The sequence below is a fragment of the Botryllus schlosseri genome, chromosome 3 (assembly GCF_051294905.1).
Source record: "Botryllus schlosseri isolate E-star chromosome 3, Bs_hap1, whole genome shotgun sequence".
Taxonomy (NCBI): Eukaryota; Metazoa; Chordata; class Ascidiacea; order Stolidobranchia; family Styelidae; genus Botryllus; species Botryllus schlosseri.
Window position 1 is genome coordinate 30,783,266 of NC_137238.1, and position 27,008 is coordinate 30,810,273.

The 27,008-nt window shown below is 44.1% G+C and overlaps 1 protein-coding gene across 2 annotated transcripts; it reads left to right on the plus strand.

Moving 5' to 3' along the window:
* Positions 1 to 4,005: 4,005 nt before the first annotated feature.
* LOC145435011 (uncharacterized) lies at positions 4,006 to 26,596 on the plus strand. Of its 2 annotated transcripts, XM_080312262.1 has the most exons (2): positions 4,006 to 23,544; positions 23,587 to 26,596. In XM_080312262.1, the coding sequence occupies exons 1-2, from the start codon at positions 4,114 to 4,116 to the stop codon at positions 25,396 to 25,398; spliced, it is 21,243 nt and encodes a 7,080-aa protein (XP_080168388.1). In that variant the 5' UTR covers positions 4,006 to 4,113; the 3' UTR covers positions 25,399 to 26,596. The 2 variants fall into 2 exon arrangements, with proteins under 2 accessions (XP_080168388.1, XP_080168387.1); XM_080312261.1 differs by having other exon boundaries at positions 4,007 to 26,596.
* The last annotated feature ends 412 nt before the right edge of the window (positions 26,597 to 27,008 follow it).

Sequence of the window (27,008 nt, forward strand, 5' to 3'; positions counted from 1 at the left end):
TATCGGTCTGTGTGAATTTTGACGGTGTTGCTTACCGAGATGGGAGACTAGCTGTTGAATTGTATATCTTAATGAATTCATGTAACGCTGTAGAAAGTTACAAGATTAACACCAACTGATTAGAGGTTACAGTAGTAATTTCGTTATCGAAGTCGAGTATGTAGTGTAGTTAGGTGCGCGCAGCCTAGTGCAGAACGGATTTTTCGCAAAAAAAGCCGGTATCAGTTTGTATAGGTTTTGACGGTGTTGCATACTTCAACAATGCCTCTCAGGATTTGATGCAAACAAACATAGGTGGGTAGTCAATCCATTAGCAAGCCATATCAAGAAATCCATTTGAAGAAGAACAGCTCATTGATTTACGAAACACCCCGTTTTTCGAAACGCAGTTTTCACGATTTTCGAAACGCAGTTTTCACGATAAGTTTTGGATGTCTCCTTCTAAATCCTATTTCCCGATAATTACAATCAGAATCTTATCGTCATTCGCACATGAATGAATCTGTGAACATGTTTTTGTTTTGACTGAATTAAAAAGTCGTAATCGAGAGACACTGCTTGCAAAACGAAGACATGTGGGTATGTGTGTCAACAATTAAACCTCCTCCGTCTAAGTTGAATATATGTTTGTATGAACAGGTATAGCCATCGCAATAATACGTGAATAGATTTTTAATCAACTTTATTGCAAGTGTGCCCCGGGCTTGTATAATTTCCCTAGTGTGCCGCAAGCCAAATAATCAAATCTACTTTTGCAACTACTCTTTTAAGTACTTGTCAGACCTGCCATATTCTACTTGTATACTTGAAATAGTTTTAACATGTCCTGGAAATGGCTATTTCGATTCATAGTTGAATGAAAATTTAGGGTGGTACTTTCATAGGCAGTGCTTCCAGGACAGTGCTGACCATTTTGGACACATGTGAATATCACGATAACGATGTTTATAATTTGATGAGCATTCGGAACTAATTCGTTTCATAATAGGTTTCCTACATGAAGTTTCATAGGTGGAGTATTGACTATAAATGTTTCAGTCTACACGCGAGACTGAGCACGAGCGGTTTCGTCGGGGATCATTTTTATTGCATTGATGACCGTAGCCTAGGGTTACCATAAGTCCTCCTATAGGAGGCTTTTTCAGGTTCTTGAAAATGTCCTCCGATTACGCCTAAATGTCCTCCTTTTCGGCAATTCGTCCTGCTTTTCAGGTTTTAGAGTTAAGATGATGGATAGATTCGAGTGAAAATGGGCATAAATGACGCTAAACAGGAAATTCGTGGTTCGAACGTAAGCGACGACTTATTCTTTCAGGCAACCAACGGAAAATGTGACAGAAAGACGGTATTTCAGGAGTTAAGTCGGAAAGTTCACATTTTTTTAGTCAACCGGCCACTATTTCGTGGTAAATTTACCAGTTTTTCCAGATTTTACTCCAGTATTGCAAGTCTGAGAATTTTGAAAAAGTGCCTTTCTTTCCCGATTCCAAAATATTGTAACCCTACCGTAGCCTCAGACTTAAGTTACCGAAGTCATACAGTGTACCAAACATAGGCGCCGACTCACGCGGTTACGAGGTGGCGGCCACGTCGTACAAAATACTCAAATGCCTAAGCGATTTGTGACCAGTAATTAGTAATCAGGCGAATCGAAGCGTCCTCGTTCGAGACGTCTTCGATTTCGATACGCGTGTGTGCCAGGCCCGTAGACACGGAGGTTTCGGGAGTCGAACCGCACTGTTTCAAACGCGAAACCCCGTCATATTGAAATGACCAATGACCATTCCATTTGCAATTCAATGATTGTGTTATCAGTGTTCCACGTGGCCAATTTGCGAGAAGCGTGTTGTCAATTAGCGAGAATGGTCTGTTATGATCTTCCGCTGAGATATGGTCGCGAAAGCAGGTCGTTCATTCCCGTGCGCGTGACAATCGTCGCTAGCCTGATTTTTCGCGTCTCGGACAAGCCTAGTTTCGTTGGATTAATTGATCAGTGAACAATCGCATCTGCAATAGGCCCAGTTCACAGTGTATTATCGCTTTCCTGCGCAATCACATCTGCGTTGGCGACTTCGGCCTGGTATGCACGATAGCATCGCCAGCCTACATTAGAGCATCTGCATTCTGCAATAGACTTGGTGCGAAAGATATCATTGCTGGCGTATCATGCTTTGGCTCCGATTTCTCGCTGGATTGGAGACAATGCGGTAGAGTTTACGCTGATTAGTGATTGTTTCATGTGATATTAATTAAAGAGCGACATCGCGAAACTGAATAACATCGAATCGCTGCACAAACAGACTTTAACGTGCGTAATTGATTCCCGCTAGTGCTCCAACGTAACGATCAGAAGATGTGTATCTTGGCTTGAGTTATAAAAGACGGCCAAGGTCTGAACCACAGTAAATCGCTGCAATCAGGTTCGGGCATTCTGTTTTGCGGAATCTGTCGCCCAGACTGCGCAATACGCGTATTCAATGTTGTTGTTCACCAGAGATCAGGGACTGGTTAATTGATAGCACATCCGGATTCGTTCGCAAGCTTATCATACGCCTAAAATCGTCAACACGAAGAGATTATATGATTGCCATTTACACATATACGTAACCCTAATTGAATTGATGGTAAATTTGAAAAAATAATCCTAGCCCTCTAATTTTCGGACTGGCTACGCGCCTATCGTGTGCTGAGTTGCACCATCCTTGATCTCCTCTCCCGACTAGGCACCCAATTAGACGTTTTCTAAAATCTAAATTATTTGCGCCGATATTCGTTTACAAAATCACTCTTGAGCTAGCTAGCTTCGTGATAGTCTTGGTAATCGGTGCGCGAAATTAAAGGGTCTGTTGGTGTGTGACTGCAGATTGAAACTCATTTCTGCGCATATTCGTTTCTCTAGCAAGGCTTCGTGAGTTGACATTATTCGGGAAATGCATCAATTCAGCAATTCCCGACAAGCTAATTGAATTTACGAAGCCAGAAACCGCGAGAGACAATTGGTGATTGGCTGCGCGATTTCGCGTTCGTAATCATTATTGGACGCTTGAAACTTCATACGCGAGAGTTGCCGTTGGTTACAATCTGTTACATGCATGTATGTCGTTAGTAGGGCTGGGCACAATGATTCGAGTACTCGAATCTGAATCGAGTATTAATTTTAATGATTCGAGTCGAGTAGTAAAAGACGATTTTTTCGAGTACTGAAATTATACGCTCCTCACCACTGAAAGTTGATTTATCAACGAGGAGTTTATCAACGATCAACGAGTTTATGCTAATATTTTCCACTGAGGAAGCCTTATAAAACCTTGATTGGCCGTGTCGTAGCATGATAGACATAGTACAAAGCTACGCACGTTACTGGAAATAACACATTTCCGAAGTCATGATCGTTCCTCAACATTGTCAAGAAGTGCAATGAAGTCGGTATCGTCGAAAACATACCGAAGTATCATTAATGTGACGGGTAACAGTAGGCTTACCATATTTTGGAAATGTAAAAAGAGGACACTTTTTCAGAAATTTCAGACTTGCAAAACTGGACAAGAATTCTCAAAAACCGGTAAATTTTTCCCACTTTGTGATCGGTTGACTAAAAAAATGTCATCTTTTCGCTCAGAGCTAAAATCACCCTTTTTCACTCCGAAATACCCGCCGGAGCTTCACTTCTGTGCAAATTTGCGGTATATCACTCGCAGTTTGCTCTAAATCTGACCTAAATTTTCAAAAAAAAGGACAAAAGGGCGTCCTCCGAGGACACTTTCAAAAAAGTCAAAAAAGAGGACAAATCCTCTATGGTACCTATGGCGCCTATGGTACCAAATATAGCAACACTGGAACCTAATAAACAAGTCAAACAAAAAGTTATTTACTGACATACGACGTATTAGTACAGAAAAATTGAAGTCTCACAGAAATTACTAACCACGCCCGTGGCCGATTCTAGTAAGGTATGAAGCTGCAGAAAGTAAAATTACCCGACAGCGAGCTAGAAATCATTCAAGCATGCCAAACTGATGATACCTTTGTGCGTTGCTAAACACCATATATTATTACTTTTATAGTTCTACTACTATTTCCCAATAATACACAAAGACAGCGCAAACGAGGTACATGGAGCTCGGGAGAGAAAGATGTAAGACATTTATCTTCCGGTTCGGCGTGACTGAAATAGTGCTAGGATGCGTTTTGACTATATTCGGTATTGCCGTGTGCGTAATTGGTAATAATCATTATACCGAGTTGAGCAACGGAAGCATTTGCTCAGTCGCCTATGTCCTGTCAGTGTCAGCACAAGGCATATGGTGCGGCGTGTTTGTGGTGGTTACTGGTGTGTTCGGAACGGTGTTGAAAAGGAAATTTAAGAGAAATATCTTGACTATCAACCTGGCAATGACATTTATAGCCTGTGTTTTGGTGTTTGCTTGTTTCCTCATGTCGGTAATCGCGGCCGTAGCAGCCGCTGTTTGCGATTGGGACTGGATTATATCCCTGCACATTATTGTTGCGGTGGCGTGCGTTATGGGGTTTGGCATCCTACTCGCCCACGCGATACTATGCCGGAACGGGATTCTCTCAAAGATTTACTCAAGTGATACAGGCGCAGATGTTACAGTGGCGTCAAATTCGACGGCGTTAGAGATGTCAGCGGGTGCAACATATCACGAAAAGGAAGTCAACTATTCAGATAACGACATAGGACAGGCCACGCCGAAAGACAGAACCAAATCGGTTCTGGAAAATCAACTGACCGTGCAAGACGAGAATTTACGTTCAAAAGATCTTGCAGCGCGAGCAAGTTACATGGAGCTGGGACTAGAAACATGCCAGACACTTATCTTCCGGTTCGGCGTGACTGAAATAGTTTTAGGATGCATTATGATTACATTCGGGATTGCCGTGGTTTTGGTTCGTGAAACTCCCCGCGGAGTTAGTATTTGCACAGTCGCCTCGGTATTGTCAGAGTCTTCACAGGGCATATGGTGCGGCGTATTTGTGGTCGTTACTGGTATCTGCGGAACGGTATTGAGGAGGAAAGTTACAAGAAAGATCTTGACTATCAACTTGACAATGACATTTATAGCCTGTGTTTTGGTGTTCGCTTGCTTCCTTATGTCTGTAATCGCGGCCGTAGCAGCCGCTGTTTGCGATGCCAGCGTGATTATGCCACTTCACGTTGTTGTTGCGGTGGCGTCCGTTATCGCGTTTGGCATCCTACTCGCCCACGCGATACTATCTCGGAACGGGATTCTTTTCAGGATTTACTCGAATGATACAGTTGCAGCTGTTAAAGCGGAGTCGACTTCAGCCACTTCAGAGAGATCAGAAGATATAAAATATGACGAAAAGGGCATTCGCATTTCTGATAACGTCATGGGACAGGCCACGCCGAACGATAGAACCAAAGAGGTCCCGGAAAACCATCCGAACGTACCAAACGAGAATTTACGTTCGAAATATCTTGGAGCGCGAGCAATCTGCATGGAACTGGGAGAACAAATAATCAAAACACTTATCTTCCGCTTCGGCGTGACTGAAATAGTTTTAGGCTGCATTATGACTATATTCGGGATCGCCGTGACTGTTGTGGTTGTTGGCACTCCCGTCTTCAGCAATGGAACCAGTACTAGCGAAGTTGCTCGAATTCTGTCAAAAACTTCACAAGGCATATGGTGCGGCGTATTTGTGGTGGTTTCTGGTGTGTACGGAACGGCTTGTAGGAAAAAATTTACGAAAAAAATCTTGACTGTCAACTTGGCGATGTCATTTATAGCCTGTGTTTTGGTTTTCGGTTGCTTCATTATCTCGATAATCGCGGCCGTAGCAGCCGCTGTTAGCGATTCCAGCGAGATTATGTCCCTGCACATCGTTGTGGCAGTGGCATGCGTTATCGCGTTTGGCATCCTAATCGCCCACGCAATACTATCCAGGAACGGGATCCTCTCAATGATTTACTCGAATTGTACAGGCGCACCTGCTAACGCGGGTTCAATTACGACCGTGTCAGAGGGTACGGAATATTACGAAAATGACATTGACACTTCTGATAAAGACATGCACCATGCCGCGCCGAAAGACGGAGTCAAGGCGATTCCTGATAGCCAACCCACCGTATCCAAAGAGTACTTACGTTCGAAAGATCTTGGAGTGCGAGCAAGCTACGTGGAACTAGGAAGAGAGAGATGCAAGACGCTTATCTTCCGTTTCGGCGTGACTGAAATAGTTTTAGGGTGCATTATGACTATATTCGGAATCGCCGTCGGTGCTACCGTCTTGATCAACCGGAACAGTGCTTGCAGTGTCGCCTTCGTCCTGTCAGTGAGTTCCCAGGGATTATGGTGCGGCGTATTTCTAGTGGCTACTGGTGTGTACGGTACGGTTTTGAGGAGAAAATTTACGAGAAAGATGTTCACAATTAACTTAGCGATGACATTTATTGCCTGTGTTTTGGTGTTCGGGTGCTTCCTTATGTCGGTAATTGCATCCGTAGCAGCCGCTAGTTGCAGTGGTGCTTTGGTTATGTGCTTGCACATCGTTGTTGCGGTGGCGTGCGTTATCGTGCTTGGCATTCTAATCGGGCACGCGATACTATCCCGGAACGGGATACTGTTCAAGTTTTACTCGAAGGATAAAGACACAGATGTTAAAGTGGCGTCAATTACGACCGCTTCGAAGATGTTAGACGGTATGCAATATTACGAAAAGGACATCGACCATTCGGAAAACGACAAAGGCCATGCCACGCTGAACGACAGAAACAAATTGGTTCCGGTAAAACAAATTACAGACGTTAATATTACAGTTACCGCGATAGATAACGATAATGGAAAAGAAAATGTGTCCGGGAATGACTCATCTAGTCAAAGTTCGGAAAATGACTCAATGGGCGACACCGGCAGGACAGATAAGAAAATTTCTTCAGGCGATTACCCAACTGGCGCTGATATGAAGCAGGCAGATTTTCCACACATATCATCAAACAAACAGTTTTCCGATATCAGTTCTCGAAATCACGCAGCAGAGGTCAAGGCAGATTTGCAGAAACCCTACGCTACTCGTGATGAGTACATCCCGTCACCGACGACCGGTTCTAACGACAGTTGGCGTTCCGAAAATCTTACATCTTCAATTTTAGCGCCAGTTGTGACAGATAAACGCGAAAAGCACGCTGACGGTAAAGTCCGGAAGGTTAAAGCCGATCCATCTGCTCAGTTACATGCAGAAGATTTGCCCAAAAAACACTCTTCATCATCACGTGATTTGCATAAACCCTTGTCTAGATCCGATGAATCTATTACGTCATTGGCGAACTTTTTAAACGAAAGCTTACATGACGAACGGCCAGGACATCCACCTCAATCGTCAGCTGTGACAGGTGATGTCGAGAAAAGGGCTGGCAGCAAATGCAGAAAGGATGACGGTTATCCTCCTGAACCAATATCAGCTGAGGATTCGCCGGATAAACAGCGTCCTGTATCATACGTCAACGCTGCATTCGTAGGAAGTAAACCCAGTGTGCGACCTATTCCCATCAAGGATAAAAAGTCTCAGAGCAAATTTCCTGCATCAGACATATCACGGGCTGCGAAATATATCGAAAAGGAAACAGAGATTTCCGATCATGACATGGCAAAGGTCATTCTGGAACACAGAACCAAAGTGGATGTGGAACCGCAACTTGCTAAGTTGAACGTGGCAGTTATCGCAAAAGATAGTGAAAATGCAAAAGAAAACACACCCGCAAACAAATCACGAAATCAGAATTCGACATATGAATTGAGTACCAGTAAAGATACCGAAGTTCTTCGTCGTGAGTACCCAAGTGGCGATGGTACAAATCAGATCGATTTGTCACATAAATATGCAAGTAAACAGCTTTTGGATATCAGTTCGCGAAAGGAGAAAGCTGAGGTGACAGCAGATTTGCACAAACCCTTCGCTAGTTCTGATAAGCAAATTCCGCCAACAGTGACTGTTTCAAACATTCAGCTGCGTTCCAAAATTCTGGGACCTCCATCCAGACAACCAGCTGTGAAAGAAAAACTTGAGAAACGGGCTGACGACAAAGAGGGAAAAGAGGAAGGTAATGAATCTCGTGCATTATACGCGAAAGATTCGCCGAAAAATCAGTCATACGTCAACTCTGCTTTCGTGGGAGTCGAACCAAGTGTAGGGATTTCTCCGAACAACGAAAAGACTTCTCAGAACAATGTTCCGACGGCAGAGATGACAGAATCTGCGAAATATATAGAAAAGGATATGGGGATTTTCGACAATTACAGGAAACAGGCAACCCCGAATGATAGAACGAAAGACGTCGTGAAAAAGCAACCTAGGTACGCACATGTGGATGACATCGCAAAACAAAACGAGAATTTACTTTCAGAATATCTTGCAGCTTCACTTGAACCATCATTAGTACCAAATGCAGTCGAGAACAAGGCTGACGATGAAGGCACAAAGGGCGGAGTTAAACCAACCGTTGCAATGTACGCGAAAGATTCGCCGAAAAAGCATACTTCGTTTTCATACGAAAACACTGCTTTCGTAGGAAGCGAAACAAGTGCACGGCCGATACAAAGCATCAAAATGACTCCCAAATACGATTTTCCTACGCCTGAGACAACACAAACTACCAAGTATCCAGCAACGAAGATTGAGGTTCCCGCTAACGAGATGGAGAAGGCCATTGCGGAAGACAAAACTAAAACGGATCAGGAAAAGCAAGTCCCATACGTGAACCTGGCAGTAATCCCAAAAGTTACCGAATATGCGAAAGAAAATACATCAGCGAAGAAATCACCAAATCAAAATTCGAGGAATAAATCGAGTGGGGGTACGGATACCAAAATCTATCAACGTGGGTATCCGAGTGGCGGTGACTTGAAGCAGATGGAGCTTTCACAACAATCTTCAAAACAGTCTCCGGATATCAACTCGAGAAAGAAGACATCTGCTGTCGCAGCATCAGATGTGCACATTCCGTCACCAGTGATCGTTTCAATCGAAAACAAACATTCCGAGAGGCTAACACCGTCATCTCGACTGCCATTAGTGATAGATGAGCTCGAGAGAAGAGCTGGCGGCCAAGACAGAAAGGGTGAAGCTATGCTTCCTGCACCATTCATCGAAGATTTGCCGAAGAAAGAGCCTCCATTACCACACGACAACGCTGTTTACGTAGAAAGTGATCCAAGCTTCCGGCTGATTGCCACCAAGAAAATGATTTCCAAGGGCGAGTTTGCTGAGCCAAAGACAACACAGGCTAAGAAATATCCTGTAAAGGATATTGATATTTCCGCTAAGAACATGGGAAAGGCCAGAACGGAAGACAGAACCAGTACGGTTGAGGAGAAGCAGCTACCAAACGTGAACGTGACAGCAATCACAAAAGATCACGACCATGCAAATGAAACTACACGAATGAAAAAATCACCAGAAGAGATTTCGCAGAATGAATTGTGTGCCGGTACGGGTACCAAAATTATTCCTGGCGACGACCCAAGTGGCACTGATATTAAACAATTGGATTTTTCACATGAATCGTCAGTAGAACAGGTTTCAGATGTCAGTTTGCGAAAAGACACAGCTGAGTTAACGACGGATTCGCGCGAACCTAGTTCGTCACCGAATAAAGTCTCAAACGAGAAATTACCCCACGAAAAATCATCACCTCAACTGGCATTATTGATGGGCGAACCAGAGAAAACTGTTGGCGGGAAAGAAAAAAATGGCGGAGTTAAGCCTGTTGATCCATCCGTCGAAGATTTGCCGAAAAAAGATTATCCGTTACCATACGATAACGCTGTTTACGTAGCAAGTGACCCAAGCTCACGACCCATTACAAGCAAAAACCTGACTTCCAAGGGCGAGTTTGGTGTGCCACAGACAACACAGGCTGCGAAATATTCTGTAAAGGAAATTGAGATTTCCGATAAGGACACGGGAAAAACCATTCCGGAAGACAGAACCAGGTCGGTGGAGGAAAAGCAGCTTCCGACCATGAACGTAGCAGTAATCACAAAAGATATTGAAAATGCGAATGAAAATACATCCGCAAAGAAATCACCAAAACAGGACTCAAAGAAGGAATTGAGTGCCGGTATGGATGCCAAAATCGTGTCTCGCTATGACCCGAAAGGCGGTGATATGAAGCAGATGGATGATCCACATAAATCGTCATATGGAAAGCTTCCCCATATCAGTTCGGGAAACGAGACAGCTGAGTTAATTACAGATTCCAACAAACCCAGTCCGTCACCGAAGAAAGTCTCAAATGAGCATTTACGTCACGAAAAATTCACACCGCCACCTCAAGAGCCATTCGTTATTGATGACTGCGAACAAACTGTTGGCGGTAAAGGCGAAAAGGATGAAGTCAAGCCTACCGATCCATCCGTGGAAGATTTGCCGACAAAACTGCCTCCGTTACCATATGACAACGCTGTTTACGTAGAAAGTGTCATAAGTGTACGGCCGATTACCACCAAGAAAATGAATTCCAAGGGCGAGTTTTCTGTGCCACAAAAAACACAGGATGGGAAATATTCTGTAGAGGAAATTGAGATTTCCGATAAGGGCACGGGAAAGGCCATTCCGGAAGACAGAACCAGATCGGTGAAGGAAAAGCAGGTTCCAACCATGAACGTAGCAGTAATCGCAAAAGATAATGAAAATGCGAATGAAAATACACCCGCAAAGATATCATCAGAACAGAACTCAAAGAAGGAATTGAATGCTGGTATGGATGCCAAAATCTTGTCTCGCGATGACACGAAAGGCGGTGATATGAAGCAGATGGATGATCCACATCAATCGTCAAATGAAAAGCTTCCCCATATCACTTCGGGAAACGAGACAGCTGAGTTAATCACAGATTCCCACAAACACAGTCCGTTACCAAAGAAAGTATCAAATGAGAATTTACGATCCAAAAAATTCACACCTCAAACTCAACAGCCATTCGTTATCGATGACCGCGAACAAACTGTTGGCGGCAAAGGCAAAAAGGATGAGGTTAAGCCTCCTGATCCATCCGTGGAAGATTTTCCGAAGAAACAACCCCCGTTACCAGACGACAACGTTGTTTACGTAGAGAGTGACCCAAGATTCCGGCCGTTTGCCAACAAGGAGATGACTTCCAAAGGCGCGTTATCTGAGACACTGACAACAAACGCTGCGAAATACGCTGTAGAGGATATTGAGATTTCCGATAAGGAATTGCTAAATACCATAATAGAAGACAGAACCATGGTCGAGGAAAAGCAGCTTCCAACTGTGAACGTTGCAGCGATCGCAAAAGATCGAGAAAATGCAAATGAAAATGCAGCCTCGAAAAAATCACGAGGACAGATTTTGAAGAATGAATGGAATGCCGGTATGGATGCCAAAATCTTGTCTCGCGATGACACGAAAGGCGGTGATATGAAGCAGATGGATGATCCGCATAAATCATCAAATGAAAAGCTTCCTCATATCAGTTCGGGAAACGAGACAGCTGAGGTAATGACAGATGCGCACAAACCCAGTCCGTTACCAGAGAAAGTCTCAAATGAGAATTTACGATCCGAAAAATTCACACCTCCAACTCAACAGCCATTCGTTATCGATGACCGCGAACAAACTGTTGGCGGCAAAGGCAAAAAGGATGAGGTTAAGCCTCCTGATCCATCCGTGGAAGATTTTCCGAAGAAACAACCTCCGTTACCAGACGACAAAGTTGTTTACGTAGAGAGTGACCCAAGATTCCGGCCGTTTGCCAACAAGGAAATGACTTCCAAAGGCGCGTTAACTGAGCCACTGACAACAAACGCTGCGAAATACGCTGTAAAGGATATTGAGATTTCCGATAAGGACTTGGTAAAGCCCACAATGGAAGACAGAACCAGAACGGTCGAGAAAAAGCAGCTTCCAACCGTGAACGTTGCAGCGATCGCAAAAGATCAAGAAAATGAAAATGAAAATGCAGCCTCGAAAAAATCTCGAGAACAGATTTCGAAGAATGAATGGAATGCCGGTACGGATGCCAGGATTATTCCCGGCAATGACCCAAGTGGCGCTGATTCGAAACAGATGGATTCCACACAAAAATCGCCAGGTAATCAGGTTTCACGCATCATGTCGCCAGAAGAGACAGCGGAGTTAACAACAGATTCGCACAAACGCAGTCGGTCTCCGAAGAAAGTTTCAAACGAGAATTTACGTCATGATAGGCGAAAATCTCCACCTCAACTGCCATTCGTGATTGATAATACCGAAAAAACAATTGGCGGTAAAGGTGAAAAGGAAGAAGTCAAGCCTACCGATCCATCCGTAAAAGATTTGCCGAAAAAACTGCCTCCGTTACCATATGACAGCGCTGTTTACGTAGAAGGTGACATGAGTGTACGGCCGATTACCACCAAGAAAATGATTTCCAAGGGCGAGTTTTCTGTGCCACAAACAACACAGGACACGAAATATTCTGTAAAGGATATTGAGATTTTTGATAAGGACACGGGAAAGGCCATTCCGGAAGACAGAACCAGATCGGTGGAGGAAAAGCAGCTTCCGACCATGAACGTAGCAGTAATCACAAACGATAATGAAAATGCGAATGAAAATACTACCGCAAAGAAATCATCAGAACAGAACTCAAAGAAGGAATTGAGTGCCGGTATGGATGCCAAAATCTTCTCTCGCGATGACACGAAAGGCGGTGATATGAAGCAGATGGATGATCCGCATAAATCTTCAAATGAAAAGCTTCCCCATATCAGTTCGCGAACCGAGACAGCTGAGGTAATGACAGATGCGCACAAACCCAGTCCGTTACCAGAGAAAGTCTCAAATGAGAATTTACGATCCGAAAAATTCACACTTCCAACTCAACAGTCATTCGTTATCGATGACCGCGAACAAACTGTTGGCGGCAAAGGCAAAAAGGATGAGGTTAAGCCTCCTGATACATCCGTGGAAGATCTGCCGAAGAAACAACCTCCGATACCAGACGACAACGTTGTTTACGTAGAGAGTGACCCAAGCTTCCGGCCGTTTGCCAACAAGGAAATGACTTCCGAAGGCGCGTTATCTGAGCCACTGACAACAAACGCTGCGAAATACGCTCTGGAGGATATTGAGATTTCCGATAAGGACTTGGTAAAGACCATAATGGAAGACAGAACCAGAACGGTCGAGGAAAAGCAGCTTCCAACCGTGAACGTTGCAGCGATCGCAAAAGATCGAGAAAATGAAAATGCAGCCTCGAAAAAATCACAAGAACAGATTTCGAAGAATGAATGGAATGCTGGTACGGATGCCAGGATTATTCCCGGCAATGACCCAAGTGGCGCTGATTCGAAACAGATGGATTCCACACAAAAATCGCCAGGTAATCAAGTTTCACGCATCATGTCGCCAGAAGAGACAGCGGAGTTAACAACAGATTCGCACAAACGCAGTCGGTCTCCGAAGAAAGTTTCAAACGAGAATTTACGTCATGATAGGCGAAAATCTCCACCTCAACTGCCATTCGTGATTGATAATACCGAAAAAACAGTTGGCGGTAAAGGTGAAAAGGAAGAAGTCAAGCCTACCGATCAATCCGTGAAAGATTTGCCGAAAAAACTGCCTCCGTTACCATATGACAGCGCTGTTTACGTAGAAGGTGACATGAGTGTACGGCCGATTACCACCAAGAAAATGATTTCCAAGGGCGAGTTTTCTGTGCCACAAACAACACAAGACACGAAATATTCTGTAAAGGATATTGAGAATTCCGATAAGGACACGGGAAAGGCCTTTCCGGAAGACAGAACCAGATCGGTGGAGGAAAAGCAGCTTCCGACCACGAACGTAGCAGTAATAACAAAAGATAATGAAAATGCGAATGAAAATACTCCCGCAAAGAAATCATCAAAACAGAACTCAAAGAAGGAATTGAGTGCCGGTATGGATGCCAAAATCTCGTCTCGCGATGACAGGAAAGGCGGTGATATGAAGCAGATGGATGATCCGCATCAATCATCAAATGAAAAGCTTCCCCATATCAGTTCGGGAAACGAGACAGCTGAGGTAATGACAGATGCGCACAAAGCCAGTCCGTTACCAGAGAAAGTCTCAAATGAAAATTTACGATCCGAAAAATTCACACCTCCAACTCAACAGCCATTCGTTATCGATGACCGCGAACAAACTGTTGGCGGCAAAGGCAAAAAGGATGAGGTTAAGCCTCCTGATCCATCCGTGGAAGATTTTCCGAAGAAACAACCTCCGTTACCAGACGACAACGTTGTTTACGTAGAGAGTGACCCAAGATTCCGGCCGTTTGCCAACAAGGAAATGACTTCCAAGAGCGAGTTATCTGAGCCACTGACAACAAACGCTGCGAAATACGCTGTAAAGGATATTGAAATTTCCGATAAGGACTTGGTAAAGACCACAATGGAAGACAGAACCATGGTCGAGGAAAAGCAGCTTCCAATCGTGAACAATGCAGCGATAGCAAAAGATCGAGAAAATGCAAATGAAAATGCAGCCTCGAAAAAATCACGAGGACAGATTTTGAAGAATGAATTGAATGCCGGTATGGATGCCAAAATCTTGTCTCGCGATGACACGAAAGGCGTTGATATGAAGCAGATGGATGATCCGCATGAATCATCAAATGAAAAGCTTTCTCATATCAGTTCGGGAAACGAGACAGCTGAGGTAATGACAGATGCGCACAAACCCAGTCCGTTACCAGAGAAAGTCTCAAATGAGAATTTACGATCCGAAAAATTCACACCTCCAACTCAACAGCCCTTCGTTATCGATGACCGCGAACAAACTGTTGGCGGCAAAGGCAAAAAGGATGAGGTTAAGCCCCCTGATCCATCCGTGGAAGATTTTCCGAAGAAACAACCTCCGTTACCAGACGACAACGTTGTTTACGTAGAGAGTGACCCAAGATTCCGGCCGTTTGCCAACAAGGAAATGACTTCCAAAGGCGCGTTATCTGAGCCACTGACAACAAACGCTGCGAAATACGCTGTGGAGGATATTGAGATTTCCGATAAGGAATTGGTAAAGACCACAATGGAAGACAGAACCAGAACGGTCGAGAAAAAGCAGCTTCCAACCGTGAACGTTGCAGCGATCGCAAAAGATCATGAAAATGAAAATGAAAATGCAGCCTCGAAAACATCACGAGAACAGATTTCGAAGAATGAATGGAATGCCGGTACGGATGCCAGGATTATTCCCGGCAATGACCCAAGTGGCGCTGATTCGAAACAGAAGGATTCCACACAAAAATCGCCAGGTGATCAAGTTTCACGCATCATGTCGCCAGAAGAGACAGCGGAGTTAACAACAGATTCGCACAAACGCAGTCGGTCTCCGAAGAAAGTTTCAATCGAGAATTTACGTCATGATAGGCGAAAATACCCACCTCAACTGCCATTCGTGATTGATAATACCGAAAAAACAATTGGCGGTAAAGGTGAAAAGGAAGAAGTCAAGCCTACCGATCCATCCGTAAAAGATTTGCCGAAAAAACTGCCTCCGTTACCATATGACAGTACTGTTTACGTAGAAGGTGACATGAGTGTACGGCCGATAACCACCAAGAAAATGATTTCAAAGGGCGAGTTTTCTGTGCCACAAACAACACAGGACACGAAATATTCTGTAAAGGATATTGAGATTTCCGATAAGGACACGGGAAAGGCCATTCCGGAAGACAGAACCAGATCGGTGGAGGAAAAGCAGCTTCCGACCATGAACGTAGCAGTAATCACAAACGATAATGAAAATGCGAATGAACATACTACCGCAAAGAAATCATCAGAACAGAACTCAAAGAAGGAATTGAGTGCCGGTATGGATGCCAAAATCTTCTCTCGCGATGACACGAAAGGCGGTGTTATGAAGCAGATGGATGATCCGCATCAATCATCAAATGAAAAGCTTCCCCATATCAGTTCGGGAAACGAGACAGCTGAGGTAATGACAGATGCGCACAAACCCAGTCCGTTACCAGAGAAAGTCTCAAATGAGAATTTACGATCCGAAAAATTCACACTTCCAACTCAACAGTCATTCGTTATCGATGACCGCGAACAAACTGTTGGCGGCAAAGGCAAAAAGGATGAGGTTAAGCCTCCTGATCCATCCGTGGAAGATTTTCCGAAGAAACAACCTCCGTTACCAGACGACAACGTTGTTTACGTAGAGAGTGACCCAAGATTCCGGCCGTTTGCCAACAAGGAAATGACTTCCAAGAGCGAGTTATCTGAGCCACTGACAACAAACGCTGCGAAATACGCTGTAAAGGATATTGAAATTTCCGATAAGGACTTGGTAAAGACCACAATGGAAGACAGAACCATGGTCGAGGAAAAGCAGCTTCCAATCGTGAACAATGCAGCGATAGCAAAAGATCGAGAAAATGCAAATGAAAATGCAGCCTCGAAAAAATCACGAGAACAGATTTCGAAGAATGAATGGAATGCCGGTATGGATGCCAAAATCTTGTCTCGCGATGACACGAAAGGCGTTGATATGAAGCAGATGGATGATCCGCATGAATCATCAAATGAAAAGCTTTCTCATATCAGTTCGGGAAACGAGACAGCTGAGGTAATGACAGATGCGCACAAACCCAGTCCGTTACCAGAGAAAGTCTCAAATGAGAATTTACGATCCGAAAAATTCACACCTCCAACTCAACAGCCCTTCGTTATCGATGACCGCGAACAAACTGTTGGCGGCAAAGGCAAAAAGGATGAGGTTAAGCCTCCTGATCCATCCGTGGAAGATTTTCCGAAGAAACAACCTCCGTTACCAGACGACAACGTTGTTTACGTAGAGAGTGACCAAAGATTCCGGCCGTTTGCCATCAAGGAAATGACTTCCAAAGGCGCGTTATCTGAGCCACTGACAACAAACGCTGCAAAATACGCTGTGGAGGATATTGAGATTTCCGATAAGGACTTGGTAAAGACCACAATGGAAGACAGAACCAGAACGGTCGAGAAAAAGCAGCTTCCAACCGTGAACGTTGCAGCGATCGCAAAAGATCAAGAAAATGAAAATGAAAATGCAGCCTCGAAAACATCACGAGAACAGATTTCGAAGAATGAATGGAATGCCGGTACGGATGCCAGGATTATTCCCGGCAATGACCCAAGTGGCGCTGATTCAAAACAGATGGATTCCACACAAAAATCGCCAGGTAATCAAGTTTCACGCATCATGTCGCCAGAAGAGACAGCGGAGTTAACAACAGATTCGCACAAACGCAGTCGGTCTCCGAAGAAAGTTTCAAACGAGAATTTACGTCATGATAGGCGAATATCTCCACCTCAACTGCCATTCGTGATTGATAATACCGAAAAAACAGTTGGCGGTAAAGGTGAAAAGGAAGAAGTCAAGCCTACCGATCAATCCGTAAAAGACTTGCCGAAAAAACTGCCTCCGTTACCATATGACAGCGCTGTTTACGTAGAAGGTGACATGAGTGTACGTCCGATTACCACCAAGAAAATGATTTCCAAGGGCGAGTTTTCTGTGCCACAAACAACACAGGACACGAAATATTCTGTAAATGATATTGAGATTTCCGATAAGGACACGGGAAAGGCCATTCCGGAAGACAGAACCAGATCGGTGGAGGAAAAGCAGCTTCCGACCACGAACGTAGCAGTAATCACAAAAGCGAATGAAAATATTCCCGCAACGAAATCACCAAAAGAGAACTCAAAGAAGAAATTGAGTACCGGTATGGATGCCAAAATCTTGTCTCGCGATGACCCGAAAGGCGGTGATATGAAGCAGATGGATGATCCACATCAATCGTCAAATGAAAAGCTTCCCCAAATCAGTTCGGGAAACGAGACAGCTGAGTTAGTCACAGATTCGCACAAACCCAGTTCGTCACCGAAGGAAGTCTCAAATGAGAATTTACGTCACGAAAAATTCACCCCACGAACCCAACAGCGATTGGTTATCGATGACCGCGAACAAACTGTTGGCGGCAAAGGCAAAAAGGATGAGGTTAAGCCTCCTGATCCATCCGTGGAAGATTTTCCGAAGAAACAACCTCCGTTACCAGACGACAACGTTGTTTACGTAGAGAGTGACCCAAGCTTCCGGCCGTTTGCCAACAAGGAAATGACTTCCAAAGGCGCGTTATCTGAGCCACTGACAACAAACGCTGCGAAATACGCTGTAAAGGATATTGAGATTTCCGATAAGGACTTGGTAAAGACCACAATGGAAGACAGAACCAGAACGGTCGAGAAAAAGCAGCTTCCAACCGTGAACGTTGCAGCGATCGCAAAAGATCAAGAAAATGAAAATGAAAATGCAGCCTCGAAAACATCACGAGAACAGATTTCGAAGAATGAATGGAATGCCGGTACGGATGCCAGGATTATTCCCGGCAATGACCCAAGTGGCGCTGATTCGAAACAGATGGATTCCACACAAAAATCGCCAGGTAATCAAGTTTCACGCATCATGTCGCCAGAAGAGACAGCGGAGTTAACAACAGATTCGCACAAACGCAGTCGGTCTCCGAAGAAAGTTTCAAACGAGAATTTACGTCATGATAGGCGAAAATCTCCACCTCAACTGCCATTCGTGATTGATAATACCGAAAAAACAGTTGGCGGTAAAGGTGAAAAGGAAGAAGTCAAGCCTACCGATCAATCCGTAAAAGATTTGCCGAAAAAACTGCCTCCGTTACCATATGACAGCGCTGTTTACGTAGAAGGTGACATGAGTGTACGGCCGATTACCACCAAGAAAATGATTTCCAAGGGCGAGTTTTCTGTGCCACAAACAACACAAGACACGAAATATTCTGTAAAGGATATTGAGAATTCCGATAAGGACACGGGAAAGGCCTTTCCGGAAGACAGAACCAGATCGGTGGAGGAAAAGCAGCTTCCGACCACGAACGTAGCAGTAATAACAAAAGATAATGAAAATGCGAATGAAAATACTCCCGCAAAGAAATCATCAAAACAGAACTCAAAGAAGGAATTGAGTGCCGGTATGGATGCCAAAATCTCGTCTCGCGATGACAGGAAAGGCGGTGATATGAAGCAGATGGATGATCCGCATCAATCATCAAATGAAAAGCTTCCCCATATCAGTTCGGGAAACGAGACAGCTGAGGTAATGACAGATGCGCACAAACCCAGTCCGTTACCAGAGAAAGTCTCAAATGAGAATTTACGATCCGAAAAATTCACACCTCCAACTCAACAGCCATTCGTTATCGATGACCGCGAACAAACTGTTGGCGGCAAAGGCAAAAAAGATGAGGTTAAGCCTCCTGATCCATCCGTGGAAGATTTTCCGAAGAAACAACCTCCGTTACCAGACGACAACGTTGTTTACGTAGAGAGTGACCCAAGATTCCGGCCGTTTGCCAACAAGGAAATGACTTCCAAGAGCGAGTTATCTGAGCCACTGACAACAAACGCTGCGAAATACGCTGTAAAGGATATTGAAATTTCCGATAAGGACTTGGTAAAGACCACAATGGAAGACAGAACCAGAACGGTCGAGGAAAAGCAGCTTCCAACCGTGAACGTTGCAGCGATCGCAAAAGACCGAGAAAGTGAAAATGAAAATGCAGCTTCGAAAAAATCACGAGAACAGATTTCGAAGAATGAATGGAATGCCGGTACGGATGCCAGGATTATTCCCGGCAATGACCCAAGTGGCGCTGATTCAAAACAGATGGATTCCACACAAAAATCGCCAGGTAATCAAGTTTCACGCATCATGTCGCCAGAAGAGACAGCGGAGTTAACAACAGATTCGCACAAACGCAGTCGGTCTCCGAAGAAAGTTTCAAACGAGAATTTACGTCATGATAGGCGAATATCTCCACCTCAACTGCCATTCGTGATTGATAATACCGAAAAAACAGTTGGCGGTAAAGGTGAAAAGGAAGAAGTCAAGCCTACCGATCAATCCGTAAAAGACTTGCCGAAAAAACTGCCTCCGTTACCATATGACAGCGCTGTTTACGTAGAAGGTGACATGAGTGTACGGCCGATTACCACCAAGAAAATGATTTCCAAGGGCGAGTTTTCTGTGCCACAAACAACACAGGACACGAAATATTCTGTAAAGGATATTGAGATTTCCGATAAGGACACGGGAAAGGCCATTCCGGAAGACAGAACCAGATCGGTGGCGGAAAAGCAGCTTCCGACCATGAACGTAGCAGTAATCACAAAAGCGAATGAAAATATTCCCGCAACGAAATCACCAAAAGAGAACTCAAAGAAGAAATTGAGTACCGGTATGGATGCCAAAATCTTGTCTCGCGATGACCCGAAAGGCGGTGATATGAAGCAGATGGATGATCCACATCAATCGTCAAATGAAAAGCTTCCCCAAATCAGTTCGGGAAACGAGACAGCTGAGTTAGTCACAGATTCGCACAAACCCAGTTCGTCACCGAAGGAAGTCTCAAATGAGAATTTACGTCACGAAAAATTCACCCCACGAACCCAACAGCGATTGGTTATCGATGACCGCGAACAAACTGTTGGCGGCAAAGGCAAAAAGGATGAGGTTAAGCCTCCTGATCCATCCGTGGAAGATTTTCCGAAGAAACAACCTCCGTTACCAGACGACAACGTTGTTTACGTAGAGAGTGACCCAAGCTTCCGGCCGTTTGCCAACAAGGAAATGACTTCCAAAGGCGCGTTATCTGAGCCACTGACAACAAATACTGCGAAATACGCTGTAAAGGATATTGAGATTTCCGATAAGGACTTGGTAAAGACCACAATGGAAGACAGAACCAGAACGGTCGAGAAAAAGCAGCTTCCAACCGTGAACGTTGCAGCGATCGCAAAAGATCAAGAAAATGCAAATGAAAATGCAGCCTCGAAAAAATCTCGAGAACAGATTTCGAAGAATGAATGGAATGCCGGTACGGATGCCAGGATTATTCCCGGCAATGACCCAAGTGGCGCTGATTCGAAACAGATGGATTCCACACAAAAATCGCCAAGTGATCAAGTTTCACGCATCATGTCGCCAGAAGAGACAGCGGAGTTAACAACAGATTCGCACAAACGCAGTCGGTCTCCGAAGAAAGTTTCAAACGAGAATTTACGTCATGATAGGCGAAAATCTCCACCTCAACTGCCATTCGTGATTGATAATACCGAAAAAACAGTTGGCGGTAAAGGTGAAAAGGAAGAAGTCAAGCCTACCGATCCATCCGTAAAATATTTGCCGAAAAAACTGCCTCCGTTACCATATGACAGCGCTGTTTACGTAGAAGGTGACATGAGTGTACGGCCGATTACCACCAAGAAAATGATTTCCAAGGGCGAGTTTTCTGTGTCACAAACAACACAGGACACGAAATATTCTGTAAAGGATATTGAGATTTCCGATAAGGACACGGGAAAGGCCATTCCGGAAGACAGAACCAAAACGGTCGAGGAAAAGCAGACTCCAAACCTGAACATTTCAGCAATCGCAAAAGTACGAGGAAATACAAAGGGAACTATATCCACGAAAAAATCATCAAATCAGATTTCGACGAAGGTATTGGGGGCCATTACGGAAACCAAGATAATTCCCGGCAATGACAAAAGTGGCGCTGATTTGAAACAGATGGATTTTACACATAAATCGTCAGATCAGCAGGTTTCACGCATCATGTCGCGAGAAGAGACAGCTGAGTTAACGACAGATTCGCGCAAACCCAGTTCGTCACCGAAGAAAGTCTCAAACGAGAAATTACGCCACGAAAAGTCATCACCTCAACTGGCATTAGTGATTGGTGATCCTGAAAAAACAGTTGGCGGGAAAGATAAAATGAACGAAGTTAAGCCTTTTGATCCGTCCGTGGAAGATTTGCCAGAAAAAGATTCTCCCTTACCATACGACAACGATGTTCACGTAGAAAGTGACCCAAGCTTACGGCCGATTGCAAGAAAAAACCTGACTTCCAAGGGCGAGTTTGGTATGCCACATACAACACAGGCTGCGAAATATTCTGTACAGGATATTGAGATTTCCGATACGGACGCAGGAATGACCATAATGGAAGACAGATCCGGAACGGTCGAGGAAAAGCAGCTCCCAACCGTGAACGTTGCAGCGATCGCAAAAGATCAAGAAAATGCAAACGAAAATGCAGTCTTGGAAAAATCACGAAAACAGATTTCGAAGAATGAATTGAATGCCGGTACGGATGTCAGGATTATTCCCGGCAATGACACGACTGGCGCTGATTTGAAAGAAATGGATTTCACACGTAAATCGTCAGATGAGCAGGTTTCACACATCAGGTCGCGAGAAGAGAGTACTGAGTTAACGTCAGATTCGCACAAACGCCGTCGTTCTCTGAAGAAAGTTTCAGCCGAGAATTTACGTCATGTTATGCTAAAATCTCCACCTCAACCGCCATTCGTGATTGATGAAATCGAAAAAACAGTTGGCGGCAAAGGCGAAAAGGATGAAGTTGAGCCTACTGCCCCAAGCGTGGAAGATTTGCCGAAAAAACTGCCTCCGTTACCATACGACGACGTTGTTTACGTAAAAAGTGACATAAATGTACGGCCAATTACCAGCGAGAAAATGACTTCCAGGGGCGAGTTTTCTGTGCCACAAACAACACAGGATGCGAAATATGATGAAAAGGATATTGAGATTTCTGATGAGGACATGGGAAAGACCATTCCGGAAGACAGAACCAGAACGGTTCAGGAAAAACAGCGTTCAACCGTGAACGTGGCAGCAATCGCAAAAGATCAGGAAAATGAAAATGCAAATGCAGCCTCGAAAAAATCACCAAAACAGATCTCGAATGAATTGAATGCCGGTACACATACTAGGATCGTTCTCGGCGATGACCCAAGTGACGCTGATATCAAACAGATGGATATGCCACATAAATCGTCAAATGAACAGGTTTCACATATCAGTTCGCAAAACGAGACAGCTGCAACGACAGATTCGCAAAATCACAGTCCGTCACCGAAGAAAGTTTCAAACGAGAAGCTACGTCACGAAAGGTTTAAAACTTCACCTCAACTGGCATTAGTTATTGATGAACTCGAAAAAAGAGTTGGCGTCAAAGACAAAAAGGATGAAGTTGAACCTCCTGATCCATCCGTAGAAGATTTGCCGAAAAATCAGCTTCCGTCACCCTGCGACAGCGCTGCTTTCGTGGGAAGAAAGCCAAGTGATCGGCCGATTCAATTCGAAGAAAAGTCTGCACAGCATACCGTGTCTCCTAGGTCAGAGATATCAGAGGCTGCGAAATATTTCGTAAAAGGCATTGAGATTTCCGATGACAGGGAACAGGCAACGCCGAAAGACAGAACCAAGGATGTTGCCGAAAAGCAAATTAGCAACGTAAACGTAACGATTATCGAGAAAGATAACAAAAATGGAAATGTACTTGCGGGCAAACTTGAGAAAAGGACTGACGGTAAAGACCGAAACGATAAAGTTAATTCACCTGCTCTATTATACGCTGACGATTCGATAGAAAAACAGTATCCGTTATCGTACGACAGCGCTGCATCAGTGAGAAAGAATCCAAGTGTTCGGCCGATTCAACTCGAAGAGAAGACCGCACAGCGGACCGTGACTCCTAGCTCAGAGATATCAGAGGCTGCGAAATATTTCGTAAAAGACATTGAGATTTCCGAAGACAGGAAACAGGTAACGGCGAAAGATAGAACCAAGGATGTTGCGGAAAAGCAAATTAGCAACGTAAGCGTCGCGGTTATCCCGAAAGGTGAGAAAAATGCAACGGAAAATACACCCGCGGGCGACTCACCAAATCAAAGTCGTAAGAATGACTTCAGTGACGACACAGATACCAAGATCATTTGCGGCGATAACACAAGTGGCTCTGATATGAAGCAAATAGATATTCCACGGAAATCGTTAGCTGAGATCACGGTTGGTTTGAAAAAATCCTACGCTATTTCTGATGAGTGCACTGCGTCATCGAAGATCGTTTCCAACGTGAAATTACCTTGCGAAAAGCTTGGATTTCCACCTGAACCGCCATTGGTGCCAAATAAACATGAAAATAGTGCTGCAGGAAAAGACACAGCGAATGAAGTTACCACATCTGCTTCATTATTCGCGAAAGATTCGCATAAAAAACAGCCTCACTTATCATTCGACCATAACGGTACTGTCGCAGGACGTAACCTAAGCGTTCTGCTGATTCCAGATAAAGAAAAGACGTCCCTGAGCGAGATTTCTATGTTGGAGGTATCACAGGCTGCGAAATATTTCGAAAAGGATGTTGAGATTTCCGATAGGTACAAGAAACAGGCTACGCTGAAAGACGGAACCAAAGAGGTTGCAGACAAGCAAATTGTAATGGTACATGCAACGGGCATCGAAAAAGATGCATTCGCGAATGTTCCCGACGATGACCCAAGTGGCGCCGATATGCAGCAGAACGATTATCCTCTCAACTCGTCAAATGAAAAGCTGTTGAATATTAGTTCGCAAAAGGAGACAGTTGAGGTCACAGTAGATTTGCACAAACCCCACTCCATTTCTGCTGAGTGCACCCCGTCAATGCAGACCGTTTCCAACGAGAATTTACGAAACGAAAAGCTACGATCTTCACTTGAACCGCAATTAGTCACGGATAAAAATGAGAGAAGTGCACGGTCGGCTCACAATAAAGAAAATATTTCCAAAAGCGATATTTCTGTGGCAGAGATATCAGAGGCCGCAAAATATTTCGTAAAAGAGGTTGAGATTTCCGACAACGAGAAGGAACAGGGAGCACTCAAATACAGAACAACATCGGTTACAGAATATAAAACTGTGAACGTAGACATGACCATCATCGCGAAAGATATCGAAAATGCAGAACAAACGGTACAAATCCAGTCCACCAAAGTTAAATCAGAATTAAACATGGCCAATATCGAAAACGAAGATTGCGTTCACATCTCATTCGCTGCGTTCGATAAACATCTCGAAAAGCAGGAGAATACCGTTGAACAGCTATCATCACCCATCTCGCATTGGTACGGCGATTCCACTGTAACGCACCAATTCCACAATTCCGCCAATGTTTTCAAGCCTATCCCTGAAATGCCAGATAGCTCGTCGGAAGGAAATTTCGATTATAGCTTGTACACAAGGACCAGCGCATACGCGCATGTATTTTCCGTGGATCAAGATGCCGACACGTCAGTCAAGCCTCGCGCTGTTGGTAAATTGCGTCTTTCGTCGTCCGAATCAACTGTTCTCGATCGCATTAGTATTGCATCGTTCGATGACACAATCAGTCAAGACTCCATACCTTTACCAACGGACCAGCCGATGCCTGCATCGTCTAATGATATTTATATTGCAGTACCGCGTATCGACGAAGAGGTTGATGAAAATCCTGAAACTTAAAACAAAAGCACACACCGTGAAGGCTGTGCTTGGACCCAGAATCTTGTATATACGCGCGAGTTTAAATAACTGGCATATAGCACGCCACTTTATGATATTGTGAATTGTCGAAATTTGGCAAGTCTATTTGCGTTCGTGAAACTGCCATCTGTCTGTCGATGTTACATAGTCATGATTGATGGATTCAGTAGAATGGCATGGAGTGTATATACATGAAGCGACTCCTAACTATGCAAAAATAACGAGCCCTGTTCTATCATAGCTTTAACAGAGCCAAATACCACTTCATTAATGTTGTTGGTTTCAAAGTTCTAAAATGTTTACTAACGACGTATACCCTACATTTTACTTGTATATCACACTAATGTTGTAGAAAATGTTGCCGTGATATGTAGAAATTTGACAAGAACACACGATCAGCGGTTTTATCAGTTGCCACATTTATTTGTTAGATCTTTTGAAGGTCGCAGATCACGTGATTATCGTTGCAAAATTCACATTTACTGTATAGCAATTCAGAATCAGAACAGAATCAATAGAATACAAAATCATACGCAAAATTCACAGTCGGCACTCGAGACACCCCACCACGCTCGAACACCGCACCTCTGTCATTTGAACAATGGCCAATCCTATCAACGTCATGAATTACGCCATGGATGTGCAACCTGAAACCTGGAGAGAACATTTCTACAGCACGTCAAATGGGTTTATAATTTGGCTGATAGTCTTGTACGTTTGAGCCAAGCCCGAGCCGACTAATTGCAAGGACGAAAACACTATAAAATGAATGCATGTGCATAATACCCAAATATTTCTGACAAAATTGCTTCCGCTATCTTTGCAATCGCTGAGAAAGACTTCGTGCGGCACGCGGCTCAAAGGGGCCTGTTTATGAAAAGCTGCACAGGGCTCAGCACACCTCTGAATTATGCTACTGTTGGCTTTATCGTATTGTGAATAGGTGTGTGCATTTGCTACACATTTTGCATATATGTTTCATATTGTTATTGCGTTATACCTTACTGACATTTCTTGCCAGTCGTAAGGTTCAGATGCGTTGTGTCGATATGTGGTCATACCTACCATTATACAAGGCTTGACTCGAATGTTTCTTTACTTCTGCATGCCAGTGTATACTGTATAGCAATATTATGAGCTTCTGAAATAATGAAAATTTAATAAACGAACATGTTAATTGCTGAGTATAGCAGTATAATAAGGCCAGGGAAACAGCATCTAATGTTTCAAAGGATACCGAAAAATCACGATCATGTAAGTGGTGTTTAGCAGGACTTCGCAAGCCTCGCCTTGCGTAAACGTCAACAGAATCACTCATATATCATAAATATTTGAAGGTTTACCGGTAGGAGACATTTTTGTTTCGAAGTTTTACCGGTCCGCGATGTCACAAAAGGTTTAGAACCACTGTGAATCTATACCACATTAGGGTAGGTTGTAGCCACAATCAGGACTGATACAGCACTTCGTCAATCCTTCCCCAAAACTGGTCTTGTATCTTCATAGGATGAGCAGCCCCTAGTTAATGTTGGTCTTGCACCCCCATAGGGTGATTGTTCAAACTTCTGATTCATGACCGAATTTCGTCA